This window comes from Hemitrygon akajei, chromosome 16 (assembly GCF_048418815.1).
Source record: "Hemitrygon akajei chromosome 16, sHemAka1.3, whole genome shotgun sequence".
Taxonomy (NCBI): domain Eukaryota; kingdom Metazoa; phylum Chordata; class Chondrichthyes; order Myliobatiformes; family Dasyatidae; genus Hemitrygon; species Hemitrygon akajei.
This window is the reverse complement of record NC_133139.1, coordinates 61,886,851-61,904,510: the sequence shown is the minus strand read 5'-3', so window position 1 is coordinate 61,904,510 and position 17,660 is coordinate 61,886,851. Positions and strand designations below refer to the sequence as shown.

Below are 17,660 nucleotides of genomic sequence, written 5' to 3'. Positions count from 1 at the left end.
TACAATAGACATCCTGCAATGCTTTTTCTTCTCAACCATCCACAAAAACAGATGTATGCCCCAAAGAGTGAACTCCAAAGTCCCCCCAAGCTCCCCTCTCTCCTGCGCGTAAGCAGTAGTAAACATAATCCCCTCTCCCCCCCCCCCATCAGCAAAAAAAAGCATCGGCACCTGTCACCACACAAGCATGCAGCAAAAGCAATAGTAAAGACACAGACTTGTAGGACTGCAAAGACTACATTGTTTACCCAGCATTCGACATACCACAGTTGTTCTGTCTTTCTCCCCTAATAAGGGAGAAGGAAATGTCTCCATTTCACAGTGAAAAGAGAGACATAACAAACAACTTGCTGGTTTCTGATGTTAAAAGTCCATTGTGTTGCTTTTCTTGAGCTCTGCCCAAAGATCTTGGGTCTCTAGGCACATAGCCAAAGATGTTCCAGGTCCCATGATGCACCCGTCCGGGACACCGACCTTCAATCCGCCTGTCTCCAGAGCCCCGAGATCCTAGGCCTCCAAAGCCAAGCCCAACTCTTAGGCCAAGCCCTTGGCATGCTGAACAACAGCCAGTTGTGAAACCCTGAGAGTTGGTCCCATTCCTGCATAGAACCATAGTCAGCGTGTAACTCCAGATCAGGGTCTTCAGAAGAGCCCTGAAAGGGAAAAATAGAGAGAGATATTAAAGATAGAAATAGAGCTGTTTCCAAAGATGCAAGCAAAGGAGTCGCCATTTAGCACCATCATCACTTCGCTCCGCCTCCATTTAATTTTAGTTTTAGATGTTAAAAAGTACTATACATTTTCCAGTGATCCCATGAGTTTAAGGTAATGCAGGAACATGCCACAGTGAATTTAGTTGGAATGTAGGATGCATCACTTGGTAAATTTAGATTAACAACTAATAAATGAGTTTTATTTGTCACATATACACTGAAATATAGTGAAGTATGTTGATTGTGTCAACGACCAACACAGTCTGAGTATGTGCCGGTGGTATCCTGCAATTGTTGCCATGCTTCCAGCACCAACATAGCATGCCTACAACTTACAAACCCCAACCTATATGTGGAGAAACCAGAGTACCCTGTGGAGAATGTACAAACTCTTTACAGACTGCTGTGTGAGTCAAATCCCATATAACCAGGTTGACTCTTACATTCACACATAATTCGATAACTTAATAACTTCTTCAAAATCCATTCATGACCTAGGCAAATACTTCAATTCAAAAGTCAGGGAATGCTACTTGGTTGGATGACTGATACTAGAGGCTTAAAGTTGTTGATAAAGGTAACTCTAAAAATCCCCATGGTATTAAAGAATCAAGTCCCGATAGCAAATCCCACATCAATAATCATTCACTATAACGCAGAAATAATTCACACTGAAAAATGATTTGTACATGTAGGATTTATGTTGGGAATATGTGAGGAAGCCATAGAAACTGGAGGAAACCCAAGTGGTCACTGGGAGTATATACAAACTCCTTACAGAAAGCCGTGGGAATTGACTCCCAATTGCTGGTACTCTAAAGTTTTACACTAGCTTCTACACTACCATGTCACCCAAGCCACTTGAAATCCAAATGTTCTGGATATTGGAGTCTTGACTGATCAGAAGGAAATGTCTTCCATGTTCTGAAAGGCCTTAATTCAGACATGGACTTGCATCCCTCTGTTATTCTAAATAGTGAGCTTTAGTTCATGGTTCTCAGGGAGAGGTACTTGAGCTAGTTCAAGTTTATTTTCTTAGCTATACATTCCTTGGACATAAATGATGTGGAGGTTAGCTTTTTGCATTTGCAGCACAGTTTATTAGAAGCACAACAAGCATAACTTCATATAGTATTTACATGATGTTCATATGCTCCAGATAGCTAAAGTTTAAAAAATACCACTTATGAACAGTTTCTACTGTTAACCTCACCAAAGGCTGAACCCAATCACTATTCAACAGAGTCAGCAACGGCATTGAAAGTTGCTATATTTTAGTGTTGATTAATGTTGGCCTGAGGACTGGGAGAGCTTCTTGAAGGAGCCTGGCTGTGTTCAGTATGCTGGAAATCTGGGTTTACATTAGGTTTAGTTTAGTCGAAGTCTGACTTCTCTTTGTCCATGGTTCCTGTCCTATCAGTTTCAATCATCTAATCATCTTTGCTACTTCTGTTGACCATCTCCCAGCTTCTGGCACCATTCCCACTCTTCCCCCCCCCACCAGCCCATCTGATTTACAATCATCTCTCCCTCACCTCAAACCGCCACTCACTAGTCAGTTCTTGCTACACTCCTTTAGTTCATCTTTCTTCTGGAATACCATCTCCCTCTAACTTTCAGTTTAGATGAAGAATTTCATCCCAAAATGTCGGATTTTCCTCCAAATATATTGCCTGACTGGCTGAGTTCCTCCATCTTTTTTGTGTGTTGCTTCAGTTTAGCCGTGTTTGAGTTGAGATTATTTATAAAATTATGTGCAGGAACAGACTGCAACGCTATTATCTGCAGACTGTGATCTGCGATTTTTTTTTTTTTCTCTACAGAGAAAGGTGTAAGGCATATTGTCAAAACAAGACCAAAGGGCCATATTATGTACAGTCTGTGCTGTATTTGAGTGGATGATGGATTTTATTGACAGACAGTCCTGCAGAATGGTTTATTATTTTCATTTGTACTAAGATGCAATGAAAAGCTTGTCTTGCATACTTTTCGTACAGATCAAACCATTACACAGTGTTATGCGCTAGAGTAAGGTAAAGCAATAATAATGCAGAATGAAATGCAAAAGCCACTGAAAAAATGCAATCCAGGTAAATAAGGTGCAAGATCATATAACTATAAGACATAAGAACAGAATTGGGCCATTCGACCCATTGAGTCTGCTCTCCCATTCCATCATGGTTGATTTATTATCCTTCTCAGTCCCATTCTCCTGCCTCCTGTCCATAATCTTTGACAGCTTTACTAATCAAGAACCTATCAACCACAGTTTTAAATATACCAATGACTTTGCCTCCACAGCTGTCTATGGCAATGAATTTCACAGATTCACCACCCTCTAGCTAAAGAAATTCCTCAGCTCTATTATTAAGGGACGTTCTTCTATTCTGGACTCCCCCACTATAGGAAATGTCCTCTCCATTTCCACTCGAACTAGAGCAATGCCTTTTAAAGCCTCAGTATTGCATCATTGCTTTTATATTCTACTTGTCTTGTAATGAATGCTAACAGGGTAAATTGTGAGTCAGAGTCCATTTTACTGTAAATGAGGTCCCTTCAAGTAACTCACATTGCCAAATATGGATCATGATTGTGCAGTGACTACACTATTTTGAGGTGTGTGAAAGTGGTGGTTGACATCTTGTGTTTCCACAGCAAAAGCTTGCCGTGTTGCAGAAGGAGAAGATCAACTGGGAAACGCAAGTCGAGGCTCTTAAAGCAGTAAAGGAAGCTGCAGAGAAGCCTGAACAGGAGGCTAAAGAGAGGCATAAAAAGGCCTGGGAAGGTAATCTTATATTTGATACTGTGTGCATAACACTAAGAATAATTAATGAAATGTGTATTTATGAAATAACACAGTGATGGATTTAGAGCCCATAAGACAATAAGACATAGGAGCAGAATTAGAACATTTGGCCCATTGTGTCTGATTTTCAAAGGAAGGAATCTGCATCAAGTCCTTGTATACCATCTAGTATGGTAAGAGGCTGTTCAGCTAACTTATTCATGCTGACTGTGTTGCCCAGTGAGCTACCCCCATCTGCTTTGATTTGGCCCATAGCCATCGAGATCCCTCCTAACCAGGTACTTATTAACTTCCTCTGAAGCATTGGAGCTAGAGGCAGCCAGCAAAGAAAAAGGACCTTTGGCTTACCTTGTTACATATGGACCATCAAGTTCTTATCAAAATCAAAGTAAAATCTGTACTAATATCCTTTTCTTGCTCTCCCAGTTTTTCTCCTTTTCTGTTCATGAGGATGAGTTCTCCACACCAGTATCTCAGCTGGCTTTCACCCCTCTGTTCAAGGTGGGTGGACAATTGCCCCTTCTGTCAAACCTAGTGGCTGCATTGCTGCGTGACTGTCATTGGTTCTGGAAGAATACATTAGGCACCAATCCTTCCCTCTGCAGAACTAATGCTGCTTTTCGTTGGTGATATTGCTGTTCCCCCTTTTCAATAGACCATAACAGCACAGTACGGGTCCTTCAGTGCACAATGTTGCACAATCTAACCCATCCCTCCCATGTAGCCCTCCATTTTTCTATCAACCCCAAACCTGTGTAGAGTTTCATAAATGCCTGTAATGTATTTGTCTTTGTTTTCCGGAAACATTAACTTTTGACTCTTCAAATAAACAGTTCCTGTAAGTCCTGATTCAGATGCGGTCTGCCTATATTGGCTGGCACTGAGGTTCATATGTTTTTCTGCCACCTCAATCTGACATGAAGGTAGCTAAATTGATCAACATCTCATCGTGGACATATGACTAAGACACATGAATTGAATAAGGCTATCAAGTTTGCTCTGCCATTCAATCGTTGATTTCTTTTAACCCCATTTTCCTGCCTTCTCCGTGCAACCCTTAACCCACTTAACCCTCAAGAACCTATCATTCTTTGCCTTAACCATACCCAGTGACTTGACCTCCAGCCATTGTGACAATGAATTCCATAGATTCACCACCTAGCTGAAGAAATTCATCACTGTTTCAGTTTTAAAGGGATGTTCCTTCATTCTGAGACTGTGCCCTTTGCTCCTAGACTCTCCTACCTATGAAAACATCCTCTCCATGTTCACTATCCATGCCTTTCAATAACTGGTATGTTTCAATAAAATCCCTTGCGTTGTGTTTGTTCGCCTATAAGTACTGATAAGGACCTGCTGATTGATCATGTCTGAGCAATTGGAAACTACATTGACATGGTTCTGTTCAATCAGGTTGGAACCGTGTTTCAAGTTGATCAATTGGGGTGACATTCTTGTCGGTTTGTAGAATCGATTTAGGGTCTTGCTCCAGTCTGGCCGGGGGCCATTTGCAAAGGTCTGCAATGCCAGGTTCCTGAAGTCCACAAATAAAAATCAGACATTGGAACTATGTTTCAGTCATGTTACCCAGTGACTGATGACATCACCAAATGTGATGAAGTCATTGGTGCTATGTTTAATGAGTTTTAGGCAATGGTAGCAAACACTGAAGACTGCTCTCTGAAAATGCTTGTTAGCTATCAGACAGTTTTGTCAAAGTATAGGCCATTTGGGTTCTTAGGCAGAATGAAGTTGAAATAACATTCATGTTCAGAGGTACCCAATTTTCGGAGCAAAGTGCATGTCTGCCTTGAGTTGTATTCACAGGTGAACTCAATTTGGAATATATCCGTAATGTTTGAACCATGATTCAAATGTATTCCTTACGGGGCATCAAACTGAAAACTGGTAATGGGTGCTGCAACTTACTCACATGAGTTATGTTCAGTATTTGACTCATTGAACCTGCTGGTTGAGCTGGGCCACCTCAAATTGACCTTATTACTGACGTAGAGTTGCACATGAGTGTTCTGCTGAAATTGCCTCATTGCCAGTTTGTTGTTTTCACTCGCATATAACTACCGATGAGACCCGAAGCCAGGAGATCAACAAAGCCAGAACTTGAAATATGCCTTTATTCAGTAAAACCACACAACTACAAAAGCCTCAAAACAATCCCAAAGCATGACAATATAAATGGTTTGTGTGGGGTCTGAGTAGGTACATTCCAATGAGATATAGAAAGGATGTTAGGGTACAAGATCCGTGGTGTGCAAAGACTGTTGAAAATCTAGTCAAGAAGGAAAGAAGAGCTTACGAAAGGTTCAAAAACTAGGTAATGATAGGAATCCAGACGATTATAAGGTTAGCACGAAGGAGCTTAAGAATGAAATTAGGAGAACCAGAAGGGGCCATGAGAAGGCCTTGGCGGACAGAATTAAGGAAAACAGCAAGGAATTCTACAAGTATGTGAAGAGCAAGAGGATAAGGCCTGAGAAGAATAGGACCAATCAAGTGTGACAGTGGAAAAGTATGTATGGAACCAGAAGAAATAGCAGAGGTACTTAATGAATACTTTGCTTCAGTATTCGCTATGGAAAAGGATCTTGGTGATTGTAGGGATGACTTGCAGTGGACTGAAAAGCTTGAGCATGTAGATATTAAGGAAGAGGATGTGCTGCAGCTTTTGGAAAGCATCAAGTTGGATAAGTCACCTCAGGCTACTGTGGGAAGTGAGGGAGGAGATTGCTGAGCCTCTGGCAATGATCTTTGCATCATCAATGAAGATGGGAGAGGTTCTGGAGGATTGGAGGGTTGCAGATGTTGTTCCCTTATTCAAGAAAGGGAGTAGGGATAGCCCAGAAAATTATAAGCCAATGAGTCTACATCAGTGGTTGGTAAGTTGATGGAGAAGATCCTGAGAGGCTGTAGTGTATATGGATTTTAGCAAGGCATTTGATAAGGTACCCCATGCAAGGCTAATTGGAAAAGTAGGGAGGCATGGGATCCAAGGGGACATTGCTTTGTGGATGCAGAACTGGCTTGCCCACAGAAGGCAAAGAGTGGTTGTAGACGGATTATATTCTGCATGGAGGCCGGTGACCACTGGTGTGCCTCAGTGATCTGTTCTGAGATCCCCTACTCTTCGTGATTTTTATAAATGACCTGGATGAGGAAGTGAAGGGATGGGTTAGTAAATTTGCTTATGATGCAAAGGTTGGGGGTGTTGTGGATAGTGTGGATGGCTGTCAGAGGTTACAACGGGACATAGGATGCAAAATTGGGCTGAGAAGTGGCAGATGGAGTTCAAGTGGTACATTTTGGTAGGTTAAATATGATGGCAGAATATAGTATTAATGGTAAGACTCTTGGCAGTGTGGAGGATCAGAGGGATCTTGGGGTCCGAGTCCATAGGACTCTCAAAGTTACTACGCAGGTTGATTCTGTGATTAAGTAGGCATACAGTGCATTGACCTTCATCAATTGTGGGATTGAGTTTAAGAGCCGAGAGGTAATGTTGCAGCTATATAGGACCCTGGTCAGACCCCACTTGGAGTACTGTGCTCAATTCTGGTCCCCTCACTACAGGAAGGATGTAGAAACCATAGAAAGGATGCAGAGGAGATTTACAAGGATGTTGCCTGGATTGGGGAGCAAGCCTTATGAGAATAAGTTGAGTAAACTTGGACTTTTCTCCTTGGAGCGACAAAGGATGAGAGGTGACCTGATAGAGGTGTATAAGATAATGAGAGGCATTGATCGAGTGGATAGTCAGAGGCTTTTCTCCAGGGCTGAAATGGTTAGCATGAGAGGGCATAGTTTTAAGGTGCTTGGAAGTAGGTACAGAGGAGATGTCAGGGGTAAGTTTTTTATGCAGAGAATGGTGAGTGCGGAGTGGGCTGCTGGTGGCGGTGGTGGAGGCGGAAACAATAGGGTCTTTTAAGAGACTCCTGGATGGCTACATGGAACTTAGAAAAATAGAAGGCTATGGGTAAAGCCTAGGTAGTTCTAAGGTGGACATGTTCGGCACAGCTTTGTGGGCCGAAGGGCCTGTATTGTGCTGTAGGTTTTCTCTGTTTCTATATTTACCCGAGAACATTGATAGGAATAATCAGTGAAAGTCAGCCTGGGATTGGTTGCCAGCTGATCAATAGGCATTGGTTGGTTCAGCTTGCCATTACACCTTCTGAACTCCCAAGTACAGTCCCAGAGACTTTAAATGCCCCTCTTGGATTCTTGCCCTGCCCATTACCTCCTACTGGGCGATTGTACAATGACAGTGATACATTGTCTAGAAATCTTTTTATTCAATTTCCTAATCTAAAGGTAAGGGATACATTGTACTTTCTGCTAAGAAGTTAGGAATTTCCTTTGCACAGAACCATCACTTATCAATTGTAGCTGTGATGTACATTTATGTTGGACTTTTGCCATCTGGTCTTTATGACTCTGCCTGGTTTATCATCAGGCTGCCTTGGGGAGATTTGATTTAATTTCCCTTTAAGTTCCTCTCTCACTCTTGCTTCTGACTCCTGTAAATTTCCATCTAAAATGTCCTAAAGCACATTAAATGGAAAACAATCTAAACTCTTAAGCACTTGTGACTTGGTGATGGCTAATGGGTTCCTCAGTCTGCCTCTGATAATCAAAATCAAATGTAATATCACTGGGAAGTTGTGTGTCGTAAAATTTGTTGTTTTGTGGCAATAGTACTGTGTAATACATTTTTTAAAAAGTTATAAATTACAATAAGAAATACTGTGTATGTGTAATAAATAAATATTGCAAAACTAGTGAGGTAGTGTTTGTGGGTTGGTTCATTGTCCATTCAGAAATCCAATCTGATGGTGGAGGGGAATAAGCTGTTCTTAAAGCATTGAGTGTTTTTGGGTTCGTGTTCCTCCTCTCTAGTAGTAATAAGGAGAGAACATTTGCAGGGTGATGGAAGTCCTTTATGATGGATACTGCCTTTTTGAGACATTACCTTTTGAAAATACCCTCGATACAGGAATATTTGAAACCCCAAGCCATTATTATTAAGTGTATCAGTGAACATTTCCTGAAGTAATACTTTAACTTCCCTGCCACATTTAACATCATGTTCCATTTCCCACAGTGCTTCTCCTGACTTGGACAGGTTCACTTCAGATTTAGTGAGGGAGGACACTAGATAGATAGATAGATACTTTATTCATCCCCATGGGGAAATTCAACTTTTTTCCAATGTCCCATACACTTGTTGTAGCAAAACTAATTACATACAATACTTAACTCAGTAAAAAAATATGATATGCATCTAAATCACTATCTCAAAAAGCATTAATAATAGCTTTTAAAAAGCTGTGAATACTTTATTCACTGGTAAACTGTAACTTCCATAACTTTCGTGTAGTCAGATGCAAAAGCTGGGAAGTTAGTCTTCCACAAGCTACCTCATCAGGAGACATAGAATAGGAATAAGTGAAAGGGTGTCAAGTTGGTTTACTTGACTGATACCAACTCGATACACCAGAAGTTGTGGTTTATTCATAACATTGTAAGTAAAATGTTAAGACATTCTAAAATTGATAATGGTATTATAAAATGTAATTACTGCCAGCCTGTTTAGCACTGAAAGAGCCTTTATATCAATGCAATCTGTGGAAATGGTCATAGAACATGAAGACAGTCGCTTTGGTAAATGCAGTTGATGTGCCCACCTCAACCACTATTTCTGGCAGCTAATTCCTAATATGCACCACCTTCTGTGTGGAAAAAGTTGCATTTGATGCTTTTAAATCTTTCACTTCTGATCGTAAATCATTGCCCTCTTGTATTTAGCACCCCACTGTGTTTTCACCCTGCTCATGCCCCTCAAGACTTAGTTTTTCTCTGTCAGGTCAGAGTACAGGCCTATCAGGTCAGGCTTGCATTCCTCTTGTGGTTGAAGCTGGTCCAAAACTTCACGTAGCATTGAACTTCATAGGCACTGGTTAGAATGCTGGTTAGTGGACCTGATGAAGGATTTCTGCCTGAAACGTCGGCTCTTTATTCCTCTCCATAGATGCTACCTGGCCTGCTGAGTTTCTCCAGCATTTTGTGTGTGTTGCTCTGGATTTCTAGCGTCTGTAGAATCTCATGTATTTAGAGGCTTGGTGTAGATTTTTCTGTTTCTTTCCCAGCCTGAACTACAACTGTCTTGGATATCAACTGTTGTCCTGATGGAGCTGAAGTAAGTTACCACCAACCAAAAATCTGAAGTCTTGCTGTTTTTTTTAAACTTGGCATCTTTTCATGCACGATAGTGGACAAGATAAAATGTTAACTTGTCTTAATTACCCACAAATGCTAGGATGATGTGCATATTAAGGCAGTGAAAGAATTTCAAAAATTGCAATGACTCCACAGCAGTCTTTGCTTAATTGGGGAAACTTGACCTTTGTTCACTGTGCCAGTTTTCTGAAATACAGTGAAGTTCAAGGCCAAGATAGGCTTTTGGTTGGAGGAGTCAGGTTATGGGGGATCAGGATCTGATTTATGTTGATGGCCTTGGATCTTAACTTCAAATTAACTATTTTGGTATGTAGAGCAAAGAGGGAGGAGGCCATTTGGTCAACTTCTGTTGCTTTTGCCTCTTGATTCCTGGGATGTATGCTGATACAGGCACAACCCTTCACCATTGAGGATGCTTTCATATGGCAGTGCCACAAAAAGGTAGTATCCATCATAAAGTACCTCACCTTCTGGACAGTTTAGGAAATGTTTCTTCTTCTCTGCACTTAGATTTCTGAATAGTCCATGAACACATGAGCAGTACCTCACTATTTCTCTTGCACTAATTTATTTTGTATTGTAACATAGAATAATTATGCCTGCACTGAACTGCTACCACAGACGACAATGCCATTGTAGCTCACTCTGAGGAGAATCTGTAGTACGTACTGGATGCTTTTGCCAGAGCATCCAAGCTCCTTTGGGACTTAATCTAAATATCAAGAAAGCCCAAATCCTGCATCCACCTGCTCCAGATCAAGCTCCTAAGCCTCCAACCATCCAAGTTGACAACATCTCTCTGGAGAACACTGATCATTTCCCACATCTTGGCAGCTGCCTTTCTTCAAAAGCCAACATTGACCTTGAAATAAATTGCAGAATAGACTGTGTGGGTGGAGCTTTTGCCAGGCTGAGAAAGAGAATTTTTGAAGATCGAGATATCAAGACCAACACTGAACTTCTGGTCTATAAAGGTATAGTCCTCCTGTCCTTGCTATATGGAGCGGAGTCATGGACAATATACAGCAGGCACATAAAATCCCTTGAAGCTTCCCATCAAAGATGCCTCCAGAAGATTGAAAGTTAGCTGGAAGAACAGGCATACTAACTCCAGCATCCTGAAGGAAGCTAACATAAACTCAAAAGCCACAATCGTAACTCAACACCAATTGTGATGAGTTGGCCATATCATCCATATGCCTGACTCTCGAAACAACTCCTGTTCGGCAAACTCAAGGATGCAAAGCACACTCCTGGAGAGCAAAAAAAAGGCAGTTCAAGGACAATATCAAGATCCACCTGAGGAAGTGTCTCATCAACCTGAGTGGATAGGAGAGATTAGCACAGGATAAGGAAAGCTAGAGAAGGGCTGTCTATGAGGGGACTGCTCAGCTTGAAGGATACTTCTACTGTGCCGCTGAGACTAAGCAGCTTCAATGTAAAGGGAGACTGGGAAAGGCCCAACCAGCTACATCCACCACCACTTCAATGACCTACGCCTGCTAACACTGCAAAAGGACTCATGGATCACGGATCGACCTCTTCAGTCATCTCGAGATCAGATCAACCACCGGAAGAGCTGTACTGGACTATAAGTGACCACTGATGATGATGTGGCTGCCACAGAATAACAAATTACACGACTTTGTTAGTGACGAACCTAATTCTGATGTTATTCATTGAGCTATTGGAGGAGGAAGTTATTGAATAACTGAATCCTATGCAGAGTTCCGAATACACTGTCTCCCCACACAGTGGCGCCAGACTCCACATCTTACTACTCTGACGAACCATCACAGTCCAAAATATCTCTAATTTTAACGTTGCTAAGTGCCAGTCCCTTTGAGAACTTGGCTGGCAGTATATATTGCCTTGATCTTCACAGGATGAATAAGAAACAAACTCATTTCAGTTACATAATACTGCGGTTTACTGCTTATCTTCAGAGATTGGTGTTCTGGTCTGTTATCTTTGAGTTAGATTGAAAGCCTTCTGCAGTCTTGAAGATAAAAACTGCTGCCGTACAGTTTTGGAAAGTACATCAACAACCAAGATCAAACCAATATTTTCATTTAATTCAAAGGAAAATTGTCAGCATCAAAATTTAATTTACCAGTAAATAGTGTACAGACTTGCAATAATGACCCCAGGGTCTCGTACCGAGTTTTGCACCTCCTTTGACTAGGCTGACTGCAGGATGTTATAACCACAGACCCGTCATTTTCTGAAGAATAGTATAATGTAGCATGAGTATGTGGGGATGGTGAATAAATCAATTGCAAGGTCATTGCTTGAAGATTGAAATAAAAGCAGTGTGAGATTTGAAGACCTCTGATAGGCTTATATGAAAGTATTATATTTAACATCTGCAAGGAGAGTTGATACAAGAAAGAACCATCCATGATCTAGGACCTCCAAGCTCTCTTGCTGTTGGGAAGGGGGTACAGAAGCCTTAGATCCTAGACCACCAGGTTTAGGAACAGTTATTTCCCCTCAACCATCAGGTTCCTCAACCAGGGTGGATTACTTCACTCACCTCAACTACCTGATTCCACAACCCACAGACTCACTTTCATGGACTTCGCAACTCGATCTCAATTTTATTTATTACTTATTTAGTGTTATTGTTTTTTTGTATTTGCACAGTTTGTGTTTTGCACATAGTTGTCTGTCACACATTTAATGCATAATGATCACACACAAGCTCATAACGTGTTTGTGTACCATAAGTGACTTTCAAGCGCCTTCTAGTCTTAAAGAAGAAAATGTACCTGAATGTGTCTGGAAGATGAATGTGGATTTGCAGTCAGTGGCAAAATTACAGCATGGATGGTGGGAGCTGTCCATGAGGATTCAAGGCATGAGTAACCCAGCTAAGACCATAAGACTTAATAGCAGAGTTAGGCCATTCAGCCTTACGGGTCTGCTCCACCATTCCATCGTGGCTGATTTATTATCCTCCTCAACCCCATTCTCCTGTCGTCTTCCTGTAATCTTTGATGCCCGAATCAAGAACCTGTCAGCCTCTGCTTTCACTATACTCAGTGACTTGGCCTCAATAGCCATATGTTAGCAATGATAATGATACAGAACCCTCAGGCTAACTAAATTCCTCCTCACCTCTGTCCTAAAGGGATGTCCTTATATTCTGAGGCTGTATCCTCTGGTCCTAGACTTCCTCTCGATTGGAAACATCTCTACATTTCAATGGTAGATTTCAATGAGATCCAGCAAATATAGGCACAGAGACACCTGTTTTTCTTTCTAACTCCAGAAATTAATTGAAAGAAGAAACACAAGAGCTAGTATATTCCTCCCCCCCCCCCCTTTTTTTTAAGTGAGGCACTCGTGTATGATGTGGTGGAGTAATGAAGTATGCCATTCAAGTACTTCTTACATATAACCTATTTTTAATAAAGTAACCAAGCAAAGAATCCTTAATCAAATAATATATTTAAATATTGCTCAAATATTACTGAAATATTAAATGTACGATACTTACCTATAAACTCCAATTTAATAGGAAAATATATTGTTTTCTAGTCATCTGTCTGTGTACAGGGGCCTCTGGGCCTCCTTGGTGGTTGTAGCAGTTGACTCTGGACCACGAGGTGGTTCTGACAGTTCTGGGCATCACTCCGCTCTCCTCAACTGATCAATGTGTTGTCTCCGGATGGTTTCAGACACAATCTCCATGGTGAAGGAGAGTTGTCCAGTTCTGTCCTTAATCTTTCCAAGTGCCCACCTTTAACTGTCTCTATAGTCCCTCACCAAACTGCTTGACCAGGAGTGAAACATCAAATCTCCTTGTTTGAGGAGCCCTCAATTTGTCTCATCTGTTTGTTCTGTGTACACTGCAGCTGAGGTTGGGTTTGAGGATATCCAAGCTTGAATGAAGAGATGTCCCAGCAACAGCATAGCTGCTGAGTTGTTTGCTCCATTGCAATATGCAAGGAGGAAATTGGCAAGCTTCTGATTCATTATAGTGTGTTGTGCTGACAGTGTTGGCAGTGCGTTCTTTAGACTCTGCACAAACCTTTCTGCCAAACCATATGGTGCAGGTGTAACATGTCTTATTTCGTTCATTTTCAGGAATGACAAACTGTTCCATTTAAAAAAAAAACTATGGTCCACTGTCAGTGACTAAGTGTTCTGGAGCACAAATCCCTGAGAAGAGGTTTCTCAACACACGACAGTGTGTGAAGCTATTGGGAACCCTTTTGGCCACTTTGTAGCTGCATTCACTACTACCAAGAAATTTGTGCCTGTGAATGGGCTGGCAAGATCCACATGAATCCTCTGCCAGGCACTCCTGTCAAGGACGTTTGTCCCGGTGCTGGTAAAAGTGGGGGAATTAGAGTTTCTGCTGCACATTCCAGTAATTTTGGGTGGCCATGTAGACCTAAAATTTCTGATTTCCCTTTGGACCATCTCTGCTGTAAAAGGTAAACTTTTGACTTGGATTGGAGAGAATACGTCAAGAAAAGTGTCTTCATTTGTAAATGTTTTAGGCATTTCCTTTTCTAAGGGTAAACAGGACAATAGATCAGCATTTCTATAATTAGTCATTCTCTTGCATTTGATCTGGTCATTGTGTCCTCCAAGAATCATAGCCCATATCTGGGTTTATCGTGCTGCTGTTTGTTGACCACCCTCCTGTGGATTGAAAATGGACACCAGTGGTTGATCAGTAATGAGGGTAAACTCTCTCAAACAGATACTGAAGGCCTCTCTTTCAACCTGTGCATAATCTTTCTCTGCAGTGGTTAGGGACATGATGTAAAGGCTTATGGGGGGGGGAGTGGTTGGCTTCCATCACTCATAACATGTGCCATGACTGCTCCAATACCATAAGGCAAAATTCATTGGACAATTTTAATCATAATGTGTGAGTATTGTGTCTGACGTCACCATCTCCTTTGACTTTTAGAAAGCTACCTCACACTACTTTGTCCATTGTCATTTCTTCCCGATCTGTAGCAATGAGTTCAATGGATGGAGCACAGTAGCCAGGTTTGGCAAGAATCTGTTACAGTAAGTGACAAATCCTTAAAAGGACCACAAGTGTGACATGTCCTTGGATAGTACTTCAATTGTGTGACTACATTCAGTGATGTTTGGTTTAAGTAATTCGCACTTGTCGTATCATGCTCTGAGCCCATAATCTTATCTTTTTTAACACTGCCTTGAGAGTTTAGAGATGCTCCTTGTCATCTTCACTGGTAACAATGATGTCATCCCGGTAACACAATGAGTGCCGGGGCAGCACTGCAGCACCTGATACTTCGCTTTCTGCCAGAGTCCAGATGCTACTCCAAAAATAACCCTATTATAGCAATAAAGTCCTTTGTGAGTGTTTATGGTGAGAAACTCTTCGGACTCTAACATCTCCATCTGTAGGTAGGCCTCAACTAAGTCCACTTTGCTAAAATGTTTCCCTCCAGAAAACGTGGCAAAGATATCCACTATCCAGATCAGAGAGTATTGATCTACTTTCAGTATTGGGTTGATGATGGCCTTAAAATCACCACAGATCCATACAGGTCTATCCTTGGCTATTGGGTCCACTGGCAATGCCTGTGAACTCAATTCGACCTTGATCTGGTGCACTGACTACATTATCATGGGCTTTCTAAAACTTGGATGTGGCATTTTCATTTAGAACCATTTTGCCCTTGGTATGCTTGAGTTTTCCAATGCCATCCTTGTACACTGCATCATCCAGTACATTTCATAATTAGGTTTCAGTTGATTCTATTGCAGGGGATATGGCATGCAAATTGCGGATGGACCCCCAGTCAAGTTGTATTTCTCTCAGCTAATCACAGCTCCACATTGCTGGTGTTTTTTAAACCACATACAAGCCCAATGTGGCTTGTTGTTGCATTGCACTATTGTGAATGTCACTCTCACAGGAGTTACCTTTTCTCTAGTATAAGTTCTTAGTTGAATATCTGCAGTCTTCAGTATCTTTGAATTACTGTTCACTCACTTTGTGGAATGACTGAAACAGCCAAGTCCATTTTAATTAATTTGCTGTTCACTTCTAGTGTGAGCCATATTGCCTGTCTCTTGTTAGATTTTACATTGTAAATTTCAAGGCTACTCAGTCCTTTGTCATTCTCATCATTATTTGATTTTTCATCAACAGTTGCAGATTAGTGCTCTTTTTGAAATTGCAACTGGACATTTAATCATCTTCTCTTCCCTCTGCAGTCCATTTAATTTTGTTTGCCCAATATGCTCTTTTGTATGTGTCCTACTTTTACATTTTCTGTAAGCTTTGCCTTTAAATTTGCATTGGTCTGGTATATGTGAACCCCTGCCAGAACAGTAACATGATTTGCCCGGCCGGGTAGTTTTCTGTTTAGACGCTGCTGTTTTGTTCATGCTCGCTTTCATTCCTGTCTGCAACTCAATTGCATCTCTGGTGCTGTTTCCATTGATACAGTGATTTCAACTGCTCTTTTGAATGTGAGTTGTTCTTCAGCTAGGAACCATTTTTGAATGCTTTATTGTAAGATTCCACAAACTAAACCATCTTGTAGTGCATCATTAAGCCTATCACTGAACCGATCATGCTTGGACAATTTCTTCCATTCAGCCACGCAAGCTGAAATAGTCTCCCCTTCCTTTTGATCCCACTAATGAATTCTAAAGCATTCTGCAGTCATCAATGGTTTTGGTTCTAAATGTTCCTGCATTATGTTTACAATATCAGCAAAGGTAATTTTGAATGGAGCAGTTAAACTTATAAGCAAACAATATGCTTTTCTACTGATTGCACTCAGTAACACTGGCACTTGTTTTTCATTGGCTATTTCATTTGCTTCAAAATACTGCTCAATTCACGCAGTATACATCATCCAGTTATCTGCTGTGCAATCAACTTCTATTTTACCGATGAAGCCACACGTTTCTGCTTTTTAAAACAAATTATATTTTTTTATCACCAGTACTTACTGCTTATGAACCTGTGACCATACGTGTTGCTTGTTAGTTTCATCCACTCCCTGCCGTATTTTTAAACTGGAATGTCTCTCTCCATTCTGAAGAAATGTGTGCTGCGCTTCAATGGGCAGGTAGTTGTCTTGGGTTTGTTTTAAAAATTCCTTGTCACCACTTAATCAGATTCAGTTTATTGTCATTTAAAAACCACAAATGCAATGCAGTTTAAAAAATGAGGCAATGTTCCTCCAGAATGATATCAACAAAGCACATGACAAAATAGACTGCACCAGAAAATCCACATAATGTTTGGCAATCCCCAATCCAGAGTCTGGAGAGGCTGCTGCATATCCCCAGAAAGGAGCTCCAAACCCACCAGACAAAACCAGACCAAAAACTAAAGCTACAAGACGTGTACAAAACCACATAGTTACAACATGTAGTTACAACAGTGCAAACAATACCATAATTTGATTTAAAACAAACAGACCATGGGCACGGTAAAGGTAGTCCAAAGATGTTAAAAGACTATAAGTTCGAAAGAAACCACCACACAGTTTCCACAAGTCCTCAGGGTCCCGATAGACTCGTCATCCCACTCCGGCGACAGAAGGGAATACCCCCGCTATGGACTTCCATGGCGCCGCCCGACTCAGCCTCACAGACGCAACACACAATGAATGTTTCGTCGAACCCAGCCTCGTAGACACAGCACACACTGAAAGCGACCTGACCACAGCGGACTCCGAGTCCGTCGAACCTCCGAGCCTCTGACCATCCCCTCCGGCATAGCTTCTCCAAATACCATCCTCTGCTGAGCGTATTAAGACACCCCCGCCAACGGCCACCGGTAACACGACCCCGAGGACTGGGGGCCTGTTCTTCTCAGCAGAAACCTGGACTTCACAGCAGCAGCAGCAACGAAAAGGGCCTTCCTGGAG

The 17,660-nt window shown here is 41.5% G+C and overlaps 2 protein-coding genes across 2 annotated transcripts in view; one reads left to right on the top strand and one right to left on the bottom strand.

The window, feature by feature from the left end:
• The window catches only part of c16h19orf53 (chromosome 16 C19orf53 homolog), a 355,432-nt gene that overhangs the window by 219,466 nt on the left and 118,306 nt on the right, over nt 1-17,660 (bottom strand). The window lies entirely within an intron of this gene.
• The window catches only part of prkcsh (PRKCSH beta subunit of glucosidase II), a 125,004-nt gene that overhangs the window by 32,574 nt on the left and 74,770 nt on the right, over nt 1-17,660 (top strand). The window contains exon 6 of the mRNA XM_073068994.1: nt 3,369-3,498. Coding sequence (XP_072925095.1) covers nt 3,369-3,498 — 130 coding nt within the window. The remainder of the gene's footprint in view (nt 1-3,368; nt 3,499-17,660) is intronic.